The sequence below is a fragment of the Ambystoma mexicanum genome, chromosome 8 (assembly GCF_040938575.1).
Source record: "Ambystoma mexicanum isolate Mex_15411 chromosome 8, UKY_AmexF1_1, whole genome shotgun sequence".
NCBI lineage: Eukaryota > Metazoa > Chordata > Amphibia > Caudata > Ambystomatidae > Ambystoma > Ambystoma mexicanum.
Genome location: NC_090929.1, coordinates 381,803,586 through 381,827,201, shown reverse-complemented (window position 1 = coordinate 381,827,201; position 23,616 = coordinate 381,803,586). Strand labels below are relative to the sequence as shown.

Here is a 23,616-nt window from a genome sequence, read left to right as displayed (position 1 = left end):
GTCCTGAAGAGAGAGGTCTTCCGTCAATTGCTTCCACCGGCTGCATGGTGTTTCGTGCCTCGTACGGAATATGATGACTAACAACCCAGTCTTGATCAATGAAAATTCCCATAGCTCCGCAGTCCACCAAGGCCAGAATGGGATAGGTCTTGTCTTTGGAGGGCGAGAGGAAGGCCTGTAGTATCACCAAACTATTTTGTCCAGGAGATTTCAAGGATGGAATTGATGTGGAGCAAACATCTCTCTCCCGACATCTCGCTCCATCTAGGATCGGGAGCTGGCGTTTCCCGAACGCCGTGGAGTGGCTAGAGGGCATTCTCTGACAAGATGTTTAGCCGAGGCACAATACATGCACAGACTTGTGTGGATCCTTCTCATCCTTTCTTGAGGGGAAATAGGCCCACGGAAGGCTCCGATTTGCATGGGTTCTGGATCTGTGTCGGGGGTTGGGTCAGAATTGGTTTTAACAGAGGTCTCAAGGGAATTCTTTTGAAAAGGTGTCTTGGCCTTTCTCCTTTCAGCCTTTTTTTCCTGGATTCGAAAGTCTATCTGCAGGGCTAGATCCATAAGAGCCTGGAAGGAACTAGGATGAGCCACCCGGGCTAATTCATCCTTAATGTCCTCGTTTAGACCCCTGCGAAATAGTGAAACTTGCTTCAGAGGACCAATCCGCTTCCTTGACCAGTTGTTTGAATCTAGTAATGTATGTTAGCATATCCTGGGTACCCTGTCGGAAATCAAGTAAACGTTCTTGAGCACTAAAAACCTGTTCTGGGCGGTCGAATATAGTCTTGAGTGTGGGTGCCTGAATGAATCCATCATAATCATCCAGGAGGGCATCCCCTGAGTTGACTAAGGGCGTAGCCCAGGTTAACGCGTTCCCTGTGAGGTGCGAAATAATGAAGCCCACCTTTGCCCTAGAAGTTGAAAAATAATAGGGCTTAAAGGTAAAATGCACCAAGCAGGAATCCAGGAATCTACGTAAGGATTTTGCCGATCCATCATATTTGTCCACCACTCCACCAAGTAACACACTGTCCTTGTTAGCGGGGTCGAGAGACAAAACTAGCTTCTTTAGCGCAGCATTCTCAGCCTTTAAGTTCTGTACTTCAGTTGTGAGCTCTTGCATGCCACGCATAAGGTCCTGGACTGCTTTCTCCATAGCAGTATCAGTGTCGGTCGTTTGGCATCTCAAACTGTCGTAAATCTCCCCCGTTTTACCTGGGATCGCTTCTTGCTCTGTTCCGCGGGAGGATTCCTCTTGTGGACGGATCGGGTCTTGTATAGACTCGCTCGAGTCTCGTTTGGCTGCAGAGCGCGTTCAGAGTTCCGGGAAGGCCGCTGTTCCAGGATGTCCAGGAAAATAGGTAGCGGTCGCTAAGAATGGGAATTCCAGGAGTTGAATAGAGGGTAAGAAGAAGGAAGGAGGAAGGAAACCAGGATCTTGGATAGAAGATTTGCCGATTCGCACACACACGTCAAGTCACTACCTAATGATAGCGTTGAGACGCGCGGGGCTGCAGGGCGTGGCCAATTTATAGGACGTGCTGCGTGCGACGTGAAAGCTGGTGTGAGGCAAGTCGCTTGTTGCGGCCATGTTGGAAGTAACGAGGAATACAAGCCCCGGCGCGATAAGGACCAGGAGGTCCAGAAGGGGCAAGTTCTATGGGTCATGACATCTTCTTCTTAGTTCAGTCGAGCATTTCAGTGTGCCCGGTGCACTATAGGGCTGTAGTAGTAATTTCCTCTTCAAGCAAAGCGTAATCAAAGACGCGCATAAGAAGTCCGACTTCAAATGGGACACTACACTCCGCTGCACATTTGATTTGCAGTATGGTCTACTGTTGAGGTAGCCTGTGCAGTGTTGGATTTTGTGCACAAAGACAGACTGGGCCAGGGAAAGTTAATTTTAGCCACCTCCCCACTACTTCCACCCCTGGCACACACCTGTACCTCGACCGACGCATGCCTTGCCACAAATATGACTCTCCTTTTAAATGCATGTGCTTCCCCTTGCAGTATGCACAACCTCCCCTCATTCCACTTAAGTGTATTCATTTGATCTCGCAGTAAATCACAATCTCTGTTTTGTCCAAGTCATGCTCTCAGGCAATGAGCATATCTGGCACAATTAGAAATGATCATTAGGCAGGAGAAACAAGTAATTGCATTAAGTAGAATTATTCATAATTGTCATCACTGATCACCTACACATCTGGATGGTACCTGGAGTGCAGATTTCATTGACACACTAAACGGGTATAGTTCTGGCAGCAGCAGTGAAAACATACACCTAGGACAGGCAAGGTTGGTCAAGAGTGCAAGGTTCCTTCACGTACATATAACCGTTCACAAATTGAAACTGCTGGGCGCTTTCTTTTTACAAACAGATGCTGCTTTTGACATCCCATGTCAACTGGTGACATGCAATCATACCTGTGTGACAAATTCTTCAGTGTTTGGGATTGTGTATAAAGAAATATAAGATACAGGGGTAGAGGTGTACTATTGCGCATAATATATGTAAACCAGTAGAAATAACAATAATATAGCTTGGATACCATCTTCGTTGTATTGGTAGATATTTTATTGGATAATCTTCCATTCCAAAAAGAACCTATTGCCAGCACATGTTTCGACTACTGGTATTTACCAAGGCAAACAAACTCCTCTATATCCGAAAAAATAACTGTGGAAATGCAGCATTATTGAATCATGCAGAAAATAAAGAAAAAAATACAAAGCATTAGTAAATAATAATCCAGACCCACAAATCATACAGAAAATGGCGAGGAAAACCAGGCATGAGAAAATAATAAAGAACCACAAATTCATGGATGGCCCATAAGCAGAAAATACAACCGAAAAGCCAAGGAAACATTCCGTATGTGTGACAAAAAAGCCAAAATGAGTTGCGAGGAAAGAAAAGGTTTGTGACTTGAAAACAGAATCATGTGTTGGTGGAGAAACTGGGAATCATGTAAAATGAAATTAAAACAGACTGTCCCTTACATTATTCATCAAGTACCTTATAACAATCATTAATATCTGTACAAGAACACTTCATGATATGGCATGGCATTTATAACGCACCTATACACAAGTGTTTCAAGGCGCGACGAGGCAAGGGGGGGAAACAAAGGGGAGGACAGACAACGATCCTACTAGGCCAAGTGTCATTCAGATTGCGCAAGTGCATGGGAAGAGGGAAAAGGAAAAGTGCGCGGGGAAGGGAGAGGGGAAAGTGCAGTACATGGGGGAAAAAGTGGAATAAATAGACAATAAATAAACAGCCAGCTGGTGGCAAGTGCAAGGAAGAGCAGAGAAAAGTGCTGGTAGGGGGACTTTAGGGATACACAACAGCGGTCCCCAGGTGCAGGGGTTGCCAGGGAGGCAGTGCAAGTGGGCAATTGACAGGACCTGGGCCAGAGATCAGAATGCGTGGCCAGGTAACCCGAGCAGTTTCAGTCAGGAAATCGGCAGGGGAGAGGGGGAGAGAAAGCAGAGGCAAAGAGGAAGGTTTTGAGATTGTTCTCCTCGAGTTTCAGGGAGGCAGGAAGGCTGTTCCAGAGAGAGGCCCCAGCCGAAGAGAGTAATCTGCCACCAACTCATTGCTTGGAGAAGCGACTGACACTGGGGGAGTGGAGGCGGATGAGCAAAGAGCTCGAGAAGGAAGATATTTAGGAAGAGAGAGTTGAAGGTATTGTGGCCCCAGAAGGCCTTGTGTACAATGCAGAGGGTTTTGAACTTAATCCTCGCAGCCACTGGGAGCCAGTGCAGGGATTTCAGTCCTGGAGAGATACGATCCCTGGGCTTGAGGCCAAGGACAAGTCTCACAGTCCTGTTCTGGATAAGTTTCAGAGGGCGGAGAGTAGAGGCAGGCATATTTAGGTAGAGGCTGTTACAATAGTCTAGCCTAGAGAGGACCAGGACTCTGGAGACAGTGTGCCTCTGGGGGAAGGAGAGGAAAGGGAGAATACCTCTAAAGAGGTGCAGCTGGTAGTGTGACTTCTTAGAGACGTCAGAGATGTGAGGGGAGAAGGAGAGAGCAGAGCCAAAGATGACCCCGAGGTTTTTAGCCTTGCAGGTGGGAGTAGGAAGAGGGCCAAGAGAGGCCGGCCAAAGAGCTGCAGGGAAGGAGGGAGTGGGTGTGCCGATGAGTAGAATCTCAGTCTTACTGGCATTAAGGCAGAGGTCGTTGGCGACACACAACTCCTGGATGGGAGACAGATAGTCAGAGATGAGGGAAGGAGAGGAAGAGACCGAGGGTAGCCTGAAAATGAGCTGGGTATCATCTGCATAGCACTGAAAGTTGGGACAGAGAGCGGTGATGCGGTGGGCAAGGAGTTCCAGGTATTGGTTGAACAGCCAGGGAGAGAGGTTAGATCCCTGGGGGACACCACAGGTAGAGAAAAAGATGTCTGAGAGGAAGGACCCCAGTTGGACCTGGGAGGGTCTGTTGGAGAGGAAAGAAGTCAGCCACGCCAGAGCCTGACCAGTGATACCCAGGTTATCCTTGTATCCTTGCTTCGTCACACTTTGCTACTCTTTAAAAAGAGTTGATAGTATTGTTAATATATACATTTTGTGGCATCTAAGCTGTTACTTTTGTGCTAGTCTCATTTGATCCTAAGCATCGTTTTTCTTTTCTCTTTCTTTCCCTGCTTTAGTTGCATACGCTGTATTTTCTGTTTTTTTTTTCTTTTTCTTTTGTAAACTGTATTGCAGCTTGATGACTTAGTATAGAAATGGTGCTTAACTTATTTGGCCTGTAAAAGCTAAATTGTACGGGCAGAGCAAAGGATATGAAGTATCTTGGGTTTCAATATGAATTAAGAAAAAAGCAGTTAAAATCTAATGGGCTATCATATAACAAGAGGATCTCAGGCTCCCAACATTAATTTTTGCAGGAAATTACCAAAACAAGCTGGATATGGGGTTGGGAATTGCATTGCAATACAGAACAGGTGGTGTAGTGCTTCTCCAGCTATCTGCTCACAGGCACGGCAGCCTACTGGGGATGTGTGAAAGCCTCTAGTGAGCAGGGAAATAATGTCCTCTTTTGCCGGCACCCAAGTGAAGAGGATCAACATGTAAGCGAGCAGGTCTTTTAAAATGTACAGCAAGACATCGTGCCCTCAGCGCCGTCAGACAACAGCATCCACCAAGGCTGCCTGCTAGTTAATAGTTGATAACCAATGCGTGAAGTGAGAAGGTCTGGGTAGCACATCAGTGGCAGCTGGGCAGAACCGTCTATTGAGCATTGAAGCAGCTCCAGGATTTCAGAAGCTGCGCAAAGAGCCAAGCAGAGGCTGCAAGGAAAAGCCACAGAAGTTTGCTGCACTACAGATGAGTGTGCACAGCTCCAGGAGCTGAGCGTTGCGTGCAGGTATTGGGGCCGCTTGGAACGATTTTAACTGGCCACAAGACAAGTAGCAAGCCTACTGTTGCCCCCCAGTGCTCTAGGTCAAGAGTTGAAAGTTCAGGCCATGCCCCAGTGGCTTAGTGCAAAATCCCCAAAGGCATCAGGGGTTTAATATAGGCCATCACATCCGAAGTGACAGTGCAATGCTGTGATAGTGATTCTCCAAAAACCCTTATTGCAATAATGTGTTATATAGTATTCCGTCATGACGGCATGAAACGCTTTTTGTCAAACATGCATTTTGGAGAAACTATGCAAATCTCCCAGACTCAAGTCTGAGGCATGGTGAAGTAACTTATATCCACTGGGAGTATTTACAGTCATATGCTGAGTAAAAGATTCAGACTGACAAATCAGGAAGTTATTTAGAATCTAAAATGTTTTTAGCTAGCTAGTGCATTTGTTCTGCTTGTCTATGGTGCTCCTTAAACATTAGTGTTGTCATTGTTATATATATATATATATATTTTTCTTTTTATTCGCCCTGTGTATGAGGTTTCAAAATGAGGATGGTTGAACCAGTTACTGCGTACTTCCCACTTTTGAACATGTATGCATGTATGTAAGGGATTAATCTAACACAAACCTAGCTAGAAACAAAGGAGTGCTGTACAGAAAAAGGGGGAAAATTCAGCAGGGACACATTGGGCACGTTTACGGGGAGGGGTGATGAGCGATTAGAGATTTTATCAGAAGATCAACAGGTGACCCCCTCCCCACCCGGATCAAAGCTTGACCCTTGTCTTACAATGCTTTCATCCAGTAAGCGGTCCCAAATAATATTTTACCTGCTTGGCTACAGAGGATGGAACATCTGCTTGTGAAATGACTTCACTGCCTGTTTAGTAGTGCTTTTGGCACTCTAAAGTCGGATAGATTGTTTCAGTTAACCCATTTCTGTTTTTAATGTATTGTAATTCGGAAGACCCCTTTTCAAGTGGTATCCGCTCAGGCCACCGGAGAAAGTCGGCACTACACGACCTAAAGATCCAGATTGATTCTCCTATACCTAGACCGATCTGCAGCATTCAACCTAGTTGACCACATAATTCTTGGCCAGCACTTCTCCTCTTCAGCCAACATTTCTCCCGAGGCCATATCCTGGATCACCTCCTTCCTACGGGACAGATATCTGAGTATTTGCAGAGAATGCGTCACCTGCGGTGTGCCTCAAGGATCCTGCCTTTCCCCAACTTTGTACAACATATTCACAAAACCACTAATGTTAACTAGTGTCGCACCTGGACAGGATTGTAAATGTTATCCACTGCCATATCTAGAGAGAACTGTGAATACTAGCCATTGGCACATCTAGACTGGATTAACCAACCCAATGCTCAAATCTCTGCATACCTGAACTCGCACAACAATCTACACAACCATCTTCTCGCTCAGCAAACCGCACGCACTTCACCACAACATCAAACAAACACATAAACCGCACCAACAGCACACAAGGTCTCGCATCGATCCGATATTCACACCAAAGCTCAGCGCACAGTGTAATCCGAATTGAAGCTGCCAACAGCACACCAAGTTCTCGCTTTCCTACTCCCTCTTCACCCGACTAACCCACCCCGCCTTCCTGTTTGCAGATCTGCCTGGGGACCAATTCCGATTGGTGATGGTGCACGGTACAAATACCTTTAACATTTAACTATTTGCCCTCCTGGACTCCATCTGCATATCTTATACAAACTATGCTGATAACACGCAAATCTTACTGTCACTCTCCAGTAACTACCATGCTGACTCCACCACCTTAAACTCTGTCTACATGATCATCCAGGCCTGGATGACCACTCACTGTCTATGCCTGAACAACGAGAAGACAGAGATTCTTCTGGTAGGCCCCCTTACCCCGCATCGGTGATCGGAAAGCTTGATCCCCTATATACCTCCTTCAACATCTACGGTATCCCATTCCCAGTATCACCCTCTGTGAAAATGCTTGGGGTTCATCTTGACACCAATTATCCCTCTCACGGCATGTTGGGGCCATTGCCTCCTCTGCTGTATACACAGCTTATAAATGCATCCAGACCCTTCCTCTCCCCGAAAAGCTGCCTTTATAATATCTCGAGCCACCATAGGATCTAGGCTCGACTATTACAATGTCCTTTTTGCAGGCACTACTGACATAAAAATTCGGAAAATGCAGGTTATCCAGAACAAGGCACTCAGAGCAGCCCTGAATATCGCTAAAACCAAACTTCTCCAGCATTGGGTCTGGCATTGATACACATGCTCATGAATATTCCCTGTCATCTTACTGGGAATCCTCGTTTTGGGTGAAATGCTCATATATAAAAAGCTGTATGTGGTTTTATCCTGCATTCGGCTTGGTAGAAATAACTGTAGCCCATAATGCTGAACAGGGGAGCCGGGGTTGCAGGGCTGTCCCTGCTCCTCTAGTTCGATGTTATGGGCTACAGAGGTTGCAGGGGTGTCCCCTGCATACTTTAGGTGTACAGCCGGGGACAAATGGAGAAATTCAGAAAAGCTTGAGTGATAAAATGCAAGCTATTTTGTAACTCAAGCTTTTTGGAATACAATCTTTCAGTGTTCCTCTGGAAATCCTTGATAAAAGAAAAAACGGTTCCACTTTCACTTAAAAAAACATATTTCTTCTCTAAACCAATCACTGTCCTCTGGGTCATACTGTCCCCATCCAATGACATTACTTCCCCTAAGCCCTACCTCTTGCAGCCATCTTCAGATTTTTGCTGCACGCTTCTGTGTTGTGAGTCCTGGAGTGGCTCTCCGAGCTATTTGTATGTTTATTTTGGTGTTTTTCAACAAGAAAAGTTCAATTTTGGTTGAAAGAGCCTGTGCTCTCTTTCCTTCATCTGCCGACCTTGGGACCCGTTGTCGGTGAAGTGCCACCCCCCTCAAAGGCTAGCATTCATTGAAGGTTCTCGAAGCCATCTTGGGCCTACTTCGTGCCCTTCGACGATGATGGAGGAGAAGGAGGGAAGGTCCCTCTTCAGGCCCTGAACTAAATGCGAGCTATGGAATGTTTGTGGAGGGCAGCCACCTACAAGACCATAAGGAGGTATAGTGCGAGATATGCCTCAGTTTCTCTTGCGTGGGTGCCCAAGATAAGACCTAGATCCACAAGTCCATCGGGTTCGCAGCGGAAGCAGGTCCCAAAGTGGACAGGGCGTGATCAGAATCACCTTCCGCCTCCATTTTCAGCCTACCATGAAGCTCCTCTTCAAAGACAAAGTCCTCTACCCCGGCTAAGCTATCGGAGAAATCTGAAAAGCTGCAGAAAGTGGAGAAGGCCACTCAGGCTCAATCAGCACAGGCGAAGTCCTCGCCGGCGACTGCTATTACTAGCATGGCAGCTAAGGAGGACTGATCCTACGAGTGACTCCTACAGCGCAGAAAGTGCCCCTGAACCCCATGGCGCGACAGTACCACAGAGACTTTGGCAAAGTCTGCAGGTACGACAGAAAGGGTATAGATAATGGCCCAGTTCCTGGTTCTAAACCGTGAGGAAAAATGGTTAGGGGCAATGAGATCCCCAAAGCAGCCCTCCCAGAAAGTCTCCCAGGCCATGGAGATCTCGTCCATGGATGACAAAGATCAGGAGTCTATGCATACGGTCCACAATGACGAGGGGAAGGGCGATGGCGCCGACATCGTTGGGCTTAGGTTCCCTGTTTTGTCTTCTCAGCCAAGGGCCATTTCCTTGGATATTCTATTGACTCTCCACACCTTCGTGTCTGATCCAGATGAGAATGCCTCCAGCACCGGGACCTGAGGTCCCCCAGGTCCGCGGTCAGCCTCCGCCGAAGAAGTGGAAGCATCTGACGTCCCCCATATCAACCACCTCCACCGCGTCGGGACCCAACCCACCCAGCAGACCCAGACACAGTACAGGAACGGATATGGCCACATTGACGGATGACGACTAAGATCTCGTTGCAGCGGACTGTGTAAGGAATTCATGGTGGCAACAGTAAAGACGGACACAAATGATCACAGGTCAAGGGTGTTTACTAAACTGTATATGCAGGTTGGAAAAATGCCTAATCTAAACCTAAGTCTAAGATGGGGCAAGCTACGACTATCAAATAATAAGGCAGTCCTAGTGGTGTCTTGTCAAATAAAAGGGCCTATACTAAAAAAGAAAAGCTATTGCCAATTCTTACAGCTAAATACAAAAAGAGTGTGGGATAGTGTTCACAAGAAAGAAGTGTTCACAAATGATAAATCGGGATGTTGTAGCTGGGGGGGTGGATGGGTCTCCCTTCCCCACGTTTTGAGTACAGTACACTCTCGAGCTCTCCCAGCACGAGACGACAGTTCCATTCTCAGCTATCAGGACTTTCGGAGGTTAAGTCTCTTTTCTACAAAATGTCTGTTGCCTCCGAGGACCTGGTGTGTTCAGAAATAACAAACAAAAAGTTCCTTTCCAATGTACGTTGGTGATGACTTTTCACCCCTGGGTCCCCATATTCCTGGCTCAGATCCACAAAAGTTCCTAGCGCTATCAGGACCTTCGGTGGTTAAGTATCTTGCATGGTATGCTCAAAATAACAAACAAAAGTTCCTTTTGTATTGCACTTGGGGTGATGATTCTTCACCCCTGGGTCCCCCTCTTCTGGGTTCAGACCCTTTTAAATGTTTGCCTCCCAGTTGATCCTCCCTCACTAGTCCACCCCCAGGAACTGGATCCAATGGCTATGGCCACCTGGATGACAGATACCTGGGGAATAGTAAGTGAGACAACTTCAGGTTTCTCACAACGGTGAGTCGCCACATTTGGATGCCCCACATAGGGTTTTCCCACCGGAAAAGGTGGGTTTGTTCCACTCCATGATTGCCAGGGCCTCCAAGCTATTCCAGCTGGTGCCCGAGGAAACCAAGAAGGAGGGCTTCTTGTATCAAAGGCGAGAGCCGAAGAGGAAGACTATCATGGTGGTACTTTTCTGGATGATATTTGGGAAGAGGGCGTAGCCCTCATGAAGAACCCTTGAACAGCTCCAGCCAAGCAGGATAGGCTAGAAAAGAAGTATAGGGTGCTGGACTCCGCACCCAAATGCCTGAGATCGCAACCATCGCCGGACGTGGTTCCCCAACGGCTCCGGGGCTCTAGTCTTAGAAGACAGGGGACTGGAGACCCATCCTGGACCTACAACGTCTGAACAAATACTTAAAGTCCAAAATTTCAGGATGGTCGCATTGAAGCACGTGTTCGGCCAACTGGAAACACTTCATGACGTTGTTTGACCTGGAGGACGCCTATTTCCACGTCCCCAGTCACAAGAAATAACAGGAAATTCTGCGTTTTGTGGTACAGGGCCAGCACTACCAGTTCAGGTTCCTACCATTCGTCTTGAAGTCGGCTCCAAGAGTGTTCACGAAATGCCTAGCACCAGTGTCAGCCCATCTACAGCCTAAGTCTACAGGGCATACACGTATACGTGTACCTGGACAACTGGCTCATACACGGCCGCTCGCGGGTGCTGGCCGACGAACACACAGATGACCGACTATTAACGGATCTGGGATTTTCTGTCAACTATCTGAATTGCTGCTTAACGCAATCGCACACCGCTCTGTTCCTAGGCACCAGACTCCATACAGTGTCTTGCCTGGCGTCACCCTCGGAGTAGTGGCTAGCAGCCATTCAAGGAAAGGTGCAACGGCTGTTGGTGTCAATTGCCACAGCGCGGGCCATCCTGTCGTTACTGCGCATGATGTTGTGCTGCATCTACCTCGTCCGTCTCTGCAGGTTGTAGATGCAACCACTACAGGAATTCCTCGATGCCTGTTGGATACAAGCTTCACGGACAAGATCCTTCTCAACAAAGTGGGCATCCACTCCAACATCACAAAAGGCATGGGATTTCAACCCCCCGCCCGTCCCAATACCAGGAGACGGATGCCTCCCTGGAAGGTTGGGAGGCACACAACAGACGTCTGCATGTCAAGATGCCTGTGGCTGCTGGAGGAGAAAGATCTGCGTATCAACGTTCTGGAGTTACGGGCAGTATTCTGGGCCCTCAATTTGTTCCTACCGTCTCTGAAAGGTGAGGATCTTCACGCACACCACCACCATCCATGTTCTACATCGGGGAGCAGGGGGGCACTCGATTCCCGGTTCTCTCCAAGGAAGCGCAGGACTTGTGGCACTGGGCCGTCAGACAGTGGATGTTCCTCGTCCCTCTTCACCTGGCAGGAGTCAAGAACACCTTTGCAGAATCCCTCAGTAGGGAACTGCGCTCCTGCCACGAATTAGAGCTTTGTCTGGATCAGGTGGCCCACCTGTTTGTCAAATGGGGCAGACCCCAAATCGATCTGTTTGCAACGGCGGCAAACTCCAAATGCCAGAACTTTGCCCGCAGATTCCAGGTGAGGAGCCTGGGGCACACATTCTCCTTCACGTGGCAAGAGCTGTTTCTGTATGTGTTTCCTCCGTTCCCTCTCCTGCTACGAGTCTTCAACACACTTGGTGTCAATGCAAGATGGTACTCATCGCCCCGGCGTGGCCGAGGCAGATTTGGTATCCGGACCTTCTCAGCATGTTGGCGTCGCCTCCATTCAAGTTGCAAGTGGTTCTGGATCTTCTCACCAGAGAGGGAGGCGCAATCCTTCATCACAACCCACAATCGCTGAAACTGAGGTTTTGGCTCCTGCAGCTCTAGTGTTTGGAGGTTACGAGTTGCCAGCGGACTTCAGGGAGGTCCTCGCCAAGGCCAGGCCGTCGTCTATCTTAAAGTGCTATGACCATAATTGGAAGCATTTTGCTACGTGGTGCAGGTCGCAGAAGATTACCCCTCTGAGGGTCATGGCCCCACAGATCCTCCCATACTTGCTATCCTTGGTTAAGGCTGGTCTGGCACACGCCTCCATCAAGGTGCATCTGGCGGCTATCTCCTGCTTCACCAGGTCTCCGGAAGATCCTCGCTTTGATCTCACATACTCGTTAAGGAGTTTCTCAAAGGGCCTTCTGATCTTTCCCGACCGGTGAAGGCTCCTGCCCTGATGTGGAAACAATGTGGTTCTGACCAGGTTCATGTGGGCCCTTCGAGCCTATGCATCAGGCCCCACTCAAGTTTCTCTTATGGAAGACTGCTTTCCTTGTGGTCATCACCCCTGCCGGACATGTGAGATCCAGGCCCTATCCTGGAAGCAACCCTACGTGACTATCCATGAATCCAGGGTGGTACTGTGTACGCACCCCTCTTTCATGCCGAAGGTTCCATCGGAATTCCACCTCAACGAGCCTTTGGTGTTAACTGGTTTCTTCCCGAAGCAGCCCCCGGAGGAAAGGGCCTTGCACTCGCTGGACGTTGCTCGTGCCCTGAAATTCTGCATGACACGCACAAAGAGTTTTCAGAAGACTCGACAACCGTTAGTGAACTTTGGTGCTGTGAACCATGGGAAGGCCTTGTCCAAGGCTTCCATTTCAAGGTGGCTCTCCAGCTGCATTATGCATTGTCATTGATGGCTGAACCGACTGCTGCCCGGCCGTCCAAGAACACACTCCACCAGAGCGATCGCTGCGATAACAGCGTTCCTGTCTGGTGTGCCCCTGTTGGACATCTGCAGGGCTGCTACATGGAGGTCCATGCAAACCTTCACAAAGTTCTACTAAGTCAACAGATTCCAGGGAGAAGTCCAGAGTCGGCAAAGCAGTGCTACGCAACCTGTTCACTTGAGGTGACTCTGCTCCAGACCTAAGAGTTAATTGCTTCTGTTGAGCCTTTCCGCCTCCTGTGGTTGTGTAATGTTGCACTGCTATGTATTCGTTATTCATGAGCATGTGAATCCATGCCAGACCCCATGCTGGTGAAGGTTTAAGTTACTTACCTGTAACTATTCTCCAGCATGTGTCTGTCATGGATTCACATGCGACCCCCTCTCTCTGGCCCCTCTGCGGCTCTTCTTGGTCATACTGCTACTTTACGAACTTACCAAATCTGAAGATGGCTGCCAGAGGCGGGCTTAGGGAGAGTACTGTCATTGGAGGAGGGCAGTATGACCCAGAGGACAGTGATTGGTTTAAAGGAGAAATACAGTTTATAAGTGAAAGTGAAACTGTTTTTTCTTTTACCGAGGATTCCCGCCTGACGACTAGGAATATTCATGAGCATGCGAATCCATGCCAGACCCGTGCTGGAGAACAATAGTTACAGGTAAGTAACTTAAACCATATCATGGCAGCAAGGTAAAAAGGTCCACTGGCTGCCCATTCGTGAACAAATTCTCTTCAAAACTCTCTCCATCACGCACAGATGCTTGACCAAGGATGCCCCACCCTACCTGCAAAAAATCACAAAAGCATCCTCTGCCAGACCCACCAGAGCAGCCTATGCCCACTGCATCACCCAGCCCAAATTTAAATGGGCCAAAGCTGGAGGCTCTAGCTTCTCAGCCATTGCAGCCAAACATTTGAAACTCCTCCCTCCCACCTACATTGCGTGCTGAACACCCCTACTGGACATTCCAGAGAGCGTCAACACATTGTTATTTTCCTGAATGCCTTGGACCGTCCCCATCCTGGTCGGAATGGTGATACTGACAAGGCTTGATGCCTCATTTTTACACTGTATCTAGTATAATGCACTGGTGAGTAACTGGTCATGTAACAGCACCTTGATGCTTCATGTTTTAGTGCACTATACAAATGTAAAAATAAATAAAATAAATCCCTATACCTTTTCTGAACAGATCCGAGACACTGACGGAAGCGGCACGTGTGTGTGTTCGGTGTGCGGCTTGACTTTGTGACGTGAGATATGGAGATGTGTAGACGCTTGGAGGTAATTTCCTCAGAGCTCTCCTTTGACCTACAGAGCTGCAGCCAAAGCAGAGCAAAGAGGCATGGGGAGGGGTGATATGCCAGGACCGTAATACACCTAAATTGGGCAATCCAGAGTGAATTTGAGCTAGTGTAAGCTGCGTTGCTGCCTGAAAACTTTTGAATACATCTGCAGTGGATACGCACGTGTGCAGCTGTGCGAGACGTGCAGTCCCCGCAGATGAAATATTTTGTGATGTGTTGGTGATCAACAGTCATCAGCATATTGAAAAGGTCAAGTGAGAGGCAGCGTGCAACATTGGCTGTGGTGGGGGGGGTACCTGTGTGTGATTTAACTGCGAGATTGTAATATCCACCCAGGTGTGTGTTAGGTGCCAGAGCTCTGTTCCTTACTGTGCTTCAAATTGGCACGTGTGAGGGAAGAGTTGTGTAAAACAACCTACTATACCAGGGAGCTGCCAAGCTCAAATGAAGCAGGGTAAAACCAGACGCTATAACTTGAGAAGCGCTGAGCAGACCCCATTGGACTGTAAAATGGTAGTTAATGTATCAACCCAAAATGGGAGTGATCAGGGAAAGAACACAGCTTTCTTCCCCTCGGCCCCGCAAAAAAGAAATGGAGGCAGTGAAGTCGGCCCAATTCATATCTAACTCTAAAATGGTAGGTTCTGAAACTAGTCTTGGGGAGGGCATCAACATTTCAGGCCCGGTTCTCCAGGATGTGGAAAGACGTTCCAGCATGTCTTTGAAAGAGATGTCCATTAGCCTGGAAGACGAGATATTGGCCCTAGAGGCCTCTCCTAACTTGATTGCCAGGCTGAGTGCGTCTCCCAAAATGTTGGACTCCCGTGTTGGGATTGAGTCGGATGTCAGCTACGCACCGGACTAACGTGATGTGGTGAGGATGGATAAGGTAGGGGGCGGGAGGGGGACTTTCGAACAGCCCTTGTATGCCTGTCCATAGTACGGTGACAGGCCATGAAGAGATGTGGTAGCAGTCCGTTGGTGGCATTGAATTTGGTTCTGCAGTCGATCATTTGCTTGTATGACACAGTAGTCACAGAAGTCGGAGCAAACTGAAGGGTTCTTAAAGAACTAAAAGACCACCTACTGAGAGGTGCTCACATGGACCAATGAGATAAGGGAAGGACTACGGAGGCCAGTGAAACTGACCCTAACCCTCGCAGGGAGTCCTCTTTAAAGTATGTGAGTAGTGTGTCTAGCACCCAGAGGTTGGGTGCGAAGGCTGAGTGCAGTCTGTGGGTAACACCAGTCCAAAGAGTGGATTGATAACAACAAAATTACAAAGGCCTGATGCAAAAGCAGACCAAAGGCTCTTAAATTCCTTAGTAACATATTTAACGCTTCTGCTCGTTTAGACCTGAATGAACCACAGACTAGGAAAGTAAGAGAGCAAATCAAAATGTAATTGTTATTGAAGTCTCCATCAGGGACGGGAGGCAGGATGGGAGGCTGGACAGAGGCGAGAGGTAGTAGACACGAGTCGAATCGCATCACTACCGAAATTGTCCCAGTGAAAGTACCAGTTGCAGCAAATTAAAAAGGTCCAATGGAGGGAACACGTGCTGCCAGTAAGCCCTGTAGTAAGACTTTGGATACCGTCGGGCAGTTTTCCTACAAATCCAAAAATACTTGGACTCCAACAACATCCTCGGTCTCAGACAATCCGGTTTCCGCCTGAAGCACGGTACTGAAACCGCCCTGATTGACCTCAAAACACAAATTGAGGACATGAAAGATCAAGGCAAAATGGCCCTCCTCTTGCTGTTGGATCTTTTGGCGGCGTTTGACCTCATGAACCATCAAATCCTGTGTCAACATCTCGCAACGTCAGCCCACTTCTCTGATAAAGCTACCTTATGGATTAAATCCTTCTTGAATAACAGATCGATCAGGGTCTTCTCCCCTTCTGCGTCCGCCGAACCAGCGCCAGTACCATGCAGGGTGCCACAAGGTTCCTGCGTGTCACCCACGCTCTATAATGTGTTTACCAAACCCCTTTTCGATATACTTGACTATCTGGGTGTCACCTACACGAACTATGCCGATGACAACCAGATACTCATACCTATCACAAGTAACCACACAAATGACACCAAAGTCCTAAATGAGGTGTATCTGGTCATACAGGCTTGGATGGCCCAACACAAGTTCTGTCTGAATGATGACAAGACGGAGCTCCTCATCCTGGGCTCTCCTAACCGTCTCAACCAATTAGACCATGCCTTCAAATCCTTTATTATCGATGGAAATTCCATCAAGGTTACCAACGCCACTAAAACATTAGGTATTTACCTTGATTCAACCTTATCTCTGGCGAGACAAACTAACGCTGTGGTATCTGCGGCCGCATATACTAATAAACTCATTACAGCTTGCCGTCCGTTTCTCTCCTCCTCTAACTGCATTATCCTGGCAAGGTCCTTATCCATGGCTAAAATTGACTACTGCAATGACCTCTACTTAGGCACCAGCAACCGTAACATGGGTAAACTTCAGGTCTCCCAAAACAACGCCATAAGAGCTGCCCTTAACATACCTAGGAACCTACATATCTGCGACACCCGGTACAATCTGAGATGGCTATCTGTAGCCCAAAGAGTTGCACTCAAATCCATCTTTCTCACACACAAATGCCTTGCCAACAACGCCCCGCAATACCTTGCCTGACGGTTTACTCCACTCACCGCCAACTGATCCCAGAGATCTGCCCAAGAGCAGCGCTTAGTGGTGCCTAGATTTAGACTCCAAAAATCTGGTGGCACTAGCTTCCCAGTCCTCGCCTCCAAACTTTGGAATTCCTTGCCTACCCCTCTCAGACTTGAGCCTTCATTTCACGCATTTAAAAGCAAAGCTAAATTGTGGCTCACTGATCAAGAGTTCAACAGGATCACCATCCCTTGACTCCTCTACTTCATCTAGTGCTAACTTAGCATAGGTAATTGTAATCCTGCTCTGCAATGCTTAATGCATCTTTACAATACAAATGTGACATTGCCCGTGATTAATGAATTTCAATAGCATATTGGAGAAACTGATGCTTCATAGCATACATTATTGTAAGCCTATCTCTGTATATTCCCTGTATATTGTAAGCCTATTTCTGTATAATCCTTGTAAATACCTTGTAATTATTGGCACAGCTTTTGCGTGTTTGTTTCCTGTCTGTAACCTACCTGTATCCACTTATCCATGACATGCGCCCAGATGCCCCTGGGCCAGGCGCACTATATTAATAAAGAAATACAAATACAAATATCGGGGCAGAGACAGTGTCCACTCAAGAGGCTATTTTTGAGTTTATGAAAACGCCTGTGACTAAGTGTTTTTGTGCCTGTAGGACCCCTGTTCTATGGTAGAAATTAGACTTCTTTTATGTCACGCTCTAGAGCAGGGCTTGTCAGCTGTGCGCCACTGAGTAATGTGAAAAATCTAAAGTGGGAGTGGTAACAAGCATAACTGGGTCTGTCTAAAATTGGGGGAAATGTACGTACTTATATACCCTCCGACAATTGTTTTTTTTAAACAGTGTTTGAAGAGGAGATGGACATCCCCTTGAATAGAGCCAGACTACTGACGCTCTTCTCTACTATAGTAGATTTGTGAGCCGTCGCCTCTTTAGACATCAGGTTTGTCCACTTATTTGACAGAAGGATGGTGGGCAAATGTGCAGTCCACCTTCACTTGAAGTTGATTGAGAGTCTGATCTACCATAACTACGATTAATTTCTCATAAGAGGATATGAATGTTATCATGCCCGGCAGAGTGATCTGATGGAGGATTTAGTGGACAAGGATGGGGGGAGGAGGAATATGACAAATCGAATATAAAATGCTCAGTGACCCAAGATGGTCAGAGGCAGGTCCATCTTAATAAGGATCCAGCAAGGTGGGCCTGGCTCACCGCCACACTCGCCATTTCTAAAGGTGGAGTAGACCTGGCCTTAGGAACTAAAGATTTTAAAGTCCTAAGCTGGAACTCTCGTGGGCACAGTTGCTTTTGGAAAGTTGGCTTGAGGGATGGTTTCTGGGATATGAATTTGTCTTTGTTCAGGAAACAAGGTTAACTACTGTGCCTGTTATGGATGGTTTCACTGTTACAACTAAGAAGGCTAAGAAAGGTAATAAAGGGCGTCCCTTCAGAGGGATTCTTACAGCCATTAAAATTAAGCAGCGTCAGACCACTAAGTGCATTAGGACAACATTGGAAGCCTTTTCTAATTACCTCTTTCTCTAAAGTAACACATGGTAAGAGTATAACAGTACTAACGGTAAATATATATTTCAACCTGGTTAGGGTAGAAATAGATTCTGTTATAAACTAAATAGTGCTTTAACACTCTGGTCCCATTCTGATACAGATGATGTTGGTCCGATTATCATGGGAGGAGACTTTAATTGCTTATGCCCACATTTTGAATCTTCATTTGAAAAAGTGGTTGGCAATGGGGGCAACTGAAATGCTATGGAAATAGATCCACAAGGCAAACATTAAAAGCATGAGTTGATAAGGACACACTTTTTAGCGAGATGGGGCTTTTGCCAATTGAACTCAGTATCCCCCCCAAACCCCTGATTCATTGCTAGCTCTGACATGGCATGGCCATTCTTCACACTTGACTATAGACTACATCTGTGTAGCGAATATCAAGTGTGTAAACAGACAATCGTTTGAGATGATATGAACGAGGGATAGCGACCACGCTATGCTTGCCTTCTCCTTAACGATCCTTGCACATAGTAAGGCTATAGAGAAATCCAGGTCAATACATTTTATGGTAAGTACCTCTAAGAACAGAGTACTGCAATCTGCAAAAAATATGGAGAAGGTTAACAACTTTATAGAAAGTTGGTGGTGCCACCATAGCGAAAATGAGAAAACCCTGTACGCTGCCCCTGAGGAATTCACACAGATGCCGACGGTGTTATAATAATCCTAGTTTATCAACACGCTGCTGTCAGCAACAGGTTTTCATTGATAATAAGACCCACTTTGACAATGCATTTTCTCTAAAGAAACGGGGCATGGGAACGTAGGTTAGAAAGATAAGGAAATCATGTGCTAGTGATTGCTCTGCAGCCAGAGGTTTAGCAATGGTTTATAAATTGCAGAGATACATAAAGAAAAATCAAACTCTGGGAATGTAATAAAGAAAGATGCCAGACGGGTATGGTGGCAGCTGAACCGGAAGATGATGCAAAGGGAATGTCGGGCATCGTGTGTGTTGGAGGAAGTATGGGTGGAGTATTTTACAGCGAATTACAAGGAGGATGCAGCAGTTGTGAGACATCAAATACTGTGAGAGTCAGGTATTCCATGTTCATCCGATTTTGATAGGTCAGAAATCGAGATGATTATTAGCAAGTTGAATGACTTGAGAGTGTGAGGGCCAAACAGCATGACCAACTGCCTACTTAAAAATAGAAAGGAACTGCAGGGAGATGTCCTTTTTAGAATGTTTACCCAGATAGTAAGAACAGGCAAATGTCTTGCTTCCTGGCACCTATCTATCCTTGTGCCCATTTTAAAAAAAGGGCACGGAGACAGTGCCACCAGTTATCGATCGGCCCATCTCATTTTTAGATGTCTTCTCCAAAATCTTGGCTACTTTGGTTTTATAGGATTTAACAAAGTGGACTGAGTCAACCCATAGGTTAACCCGCTACAAGCAGGGTTTAGGAAAGGTATTGGGACCACACTTAGTGGTGTGACCTTTGCCACTTGTATGGAACACGCTGGAGGTAACACGGGAAGAACTTTGTGGTGGGTCTGGGTCTATCCTCCGCTTTCGATAAATTTGATATGAGAATATTGTGGAAGAAGTTAAGGTTGTGGGGCATAGATCCTGGGCTCCTGCAGATGTTGGAATTGCTTTACTCCAGTAATGTGGTGAGGGTATGGTTAAACATTAAGGGAGACTTGTCAAGGGATAGTCCTCTGGAGAATGGTGTGAGAAAGGGGTGTGTTATTGCCCCTAACATGCGTAACCTTTCTATGGCAGACCTTTGGGAAGTTAGTAAACGTTGGGATGGTTACCCCCCGCAACCCCTAAATGCGCAGGATTAAGAACCAACTGGATTACCTAGGCAGATGATTTGATCCCATTAGATTTTACTCCTGCAGGACTGCAGCACGCGATGAATGGGGTAACAACATACTTGAATAACAACAAATTAGAGAGTAATTCTGTAGCCACAATTAGTAGGAACATCAGAAGGAAACTGTACGAGTTGATAAACTTTTTTCAAATAGAAAGTACTTAGATATGCCTGCCCAGAAATATGACTATTAGTATTATACCTCTGGAATTGGGCCTACTATCCTGGTGGGCCCAATACCTGAAGATATGTGGGTCTGTTTACAATAAGGTTATTAACATGATAAAACATAACCTTGGGGCTTATTTGGGAGAAATGTTAGATGAAGCGCCAACGTCTTTTTACAGAATTTTAAGAAGCGCTGTATTAGGTACATGCAGCTATGGAGATGTGCAATACTGGTTCACTTGCAGCCATTAAAAGGAAAGTGAAATGATGGGATGTGATGAGGAATATGGAAGATCTTGAAAGGCTAAAAACAAATCGAAGAAATGTGTTTTTCTACACACAAAGGAAAGATCTTAGACTTTACTTGAAAAAGTTCCCCTCTCAGAAGATGTGCACCTGGCATCTTAAATTCAGACTAAACTGTTTACCGACTTTAGAAACAATTGGTCCCGCTTTGGAATACATAAAGACTAGAGGAGTTGCAGATTGTGCAATTCAGACTGAGTGGAGACTCTACAGGATGTGGTTCTGGAATGCACTGAGACAGCTCCATATCGAATAACCCAAGGCCTTGTATGCATTCGACCTAGACAGTGGTTGCTCCAGACTTTTGGAATAGGCTGATGACAACTCCTGAAGTATTGCTTATTTTAGCTTTAGTAAAATATTTGGTAAACATGTTTAATGATTTGCAGCAAGTCATTGTTGGTGGCGAAAATATCCTTTTAGGGTTTCGATATACGAGCATAGGCATGAGGCTGTTTTAGTGGAACAATAAGAGAAATGTATGCTTTTTATGGTTTTAAGGATTTTATGGAGACTTGATTTGGATATTGAATGAATTATTCATTTAATTTAATGAATTATTAATTTGAATTGAAATTAATTAAATGACATTTTCGTATGATTTTATAAAGAATTGATTGTGCAAAGGTATCATGTATACAATAAACAAAGATTTTTTTTTTTAAAACTAACTTTGCTCTTAAGGAAAGAAAAAGCTTGTTGTACTTGCTTTGTAATGTCAAAGAAACTCAAACTTTCTTAAGTTTAAGAATTAAATGTATCGGTAACAGTATTGCTTGAGACTATTTTCTTTACGTTCACATGGCACTGTCTCACGATTTTGAAATACTCGCATACTGGGAAGTAATCGAAGCGGACGGCCAGAAAACACTGATATGATTAGAGCTTCTTAACTAGATCTTGATTTAAGTAAAATGTCTTTCTATTAGTGAGGCATTGAAACCATTAAAGTGAGCATTTTCCAGTGTGTTTGATATACCCTGCCTGATGCTGGTGTATAGTTTAAATAGCAAGTGATTATAAAGATAATATATACAATTGCAAACTGTTGCTAGAAATGTTCTTATGCTAATTCTTTATACAAATATATTATGATTGTGACTTTAATTTTAGAATTTCTGGAGGTTTATTTTTCGCAGAAACTTGCCTAACAACGCCCTCTGCCAGTTAGAATATGCTGTTCTGGGACTTGGAGATTCTTCCTACCCCAAGTAAGTTACCTTAATCCTCTTTTTGCCTTAGCTTGCTAAGTGTAACCAAAATTGTGCATCTCTAGCATGTGCGTTTTCTATAGATTGTCATGCTTTTCATACAGATCTGGGTTGTTTGTTCTTCCCACATTTGTTCACGGTTGAATTTCCCGCAGCCTAATTGCTCGGGCCCCATTTATTTTTATTCATTTTTTTTGTCCCCCGCTGCCAATGCTATGGAGGCGAGGGACACCCCACACACCGCAGCTCCTTATGTTTGGTTATGTGCAAACAAAAGGGTAAACGGTCAAAAAGTACAGGGCAAATTCGGTCAGATGAGGGATGCGATCAGAAAATTTGATCAAAATGGGTAATACCTTTTTCATATCACTTGTTATTAGGGGGGCAATGTTGATGTAGTTATAAGATAATACATTTTGGCCTTTCAACCCCATTGAGGAAGCGGTTCTGTTTGAATCTTAATAATGTGAACAAAGGTGGTGACCTGGAGACTCACTATATGGCTGGGAGTCACAAACGAAGGGTGATTGTATTGGGAATATACACTAGCAAAACAAAAGAGTTGATGGCTGGAAGGTTTAGAATACATCTTGACCTCTGGCATTGCTCTGGGCAACCCTCCAGACCATCGTTCTTCGCCTGCCAAGCCATTACAAAAGGGGAAAAACCATATGCAAATCAGGCTTGGTCCCACCCCCAAAGGGGTAGTCCAGCCCGAACTGCTAGGTCACATCCCTTTTGCACGAGACCACAAGCATCCCCAGACATGTTTCAGCCTTGTTGGGCGTCATCAGTGAGGAGTAGCTTGGGTCTCTAGGCCCAGCAGGCAAGGGACCCACGTCTGGGCATACCCTTCCCACTCGGGGTGACAATAGCAAAACAAAAGAGTTGATGGCTGGAAGGTTTAGAATAAATCTTGACCTCTGGCATTGCTCTGGGCAACCCTCCAGACCATCGTTCTTCGCCTGCCAAGCCATTACAAAAGGGGAAAAAAACATATGCAAATCAGGCTTGGTCCCACCCCCAAAGGGGTAGTCCAGCCCGAACTGCTAGGTCACATCCCTTTTGCACGAGACCACAAGCATCCCCAGACATGTTTCAGCCTTGTTGGGTGTCATCAGTGAGGAGTAGCTTGGGTCTCTAGGCCCAGCAGGCAAGGGACCCACATCTGGGCATACCCTTCCCACTCGGGGTGACAATAGCAAAACAAAAGAGTTGATGGCTGGAAGGTTTAGAATAAATCTTGACCTCTGGTGAGCCCCAACAAGGGCGAAACATGTTTGGAGATGCTTGTGGTGTCGTGCAGAAGGGATGTGACCTAGCAGTTCGGGCTGGACTGCCCCTTTTGGGGTGGGGCCATGACTGATTTGCATATGGTCTTTCCCCTTCTGTAATGGCTTGGCAGGCGAAGAACGATGGTCTGGAGGTTTGCCCCGAGCAATGCCAGTGGTTAAGATTCAGTCTAAACCTTCCAGCCATCACCCCTTTGTTTTTGCTTTGTCACCCCGAGTGGGACTGGTATGCCCAGACGTGGGTCCCGTGCCTGCTGGGCCTAGAGACCCAAGCTACCCCTCACTGATGAGCCCCAACAAGGGCGAAATATGTTT

The 23,616-nt window shown here is 46.4% G+C and overlaps 1 protein-coding gene across 2 annotated transcripts in view; it reads left to right on the top strand.

Annotated features, from left to right (window-relative positions):
* The window catches only part of NDOR1 (NADPH dependent diflavin oxidoreductase 1), a 667,841-nt gene that overhangs the window by 177,735 nt on the left and 466,490 nt on the right, over positions 1–23,616 (top strand). For both annotated transcript variants that reach the window (XM_069609846.1, XM_069609847.1), the window contains exon 4: positions 21,912–22,009. In XM_069609846.1, the coding sequence (XP_069465947.1) occupies positions 21,912–22,009 (98 nt within the window). The remainder of the gene's footprint in view (positions 1–21,911; positions 22,010–23,616) is intronic.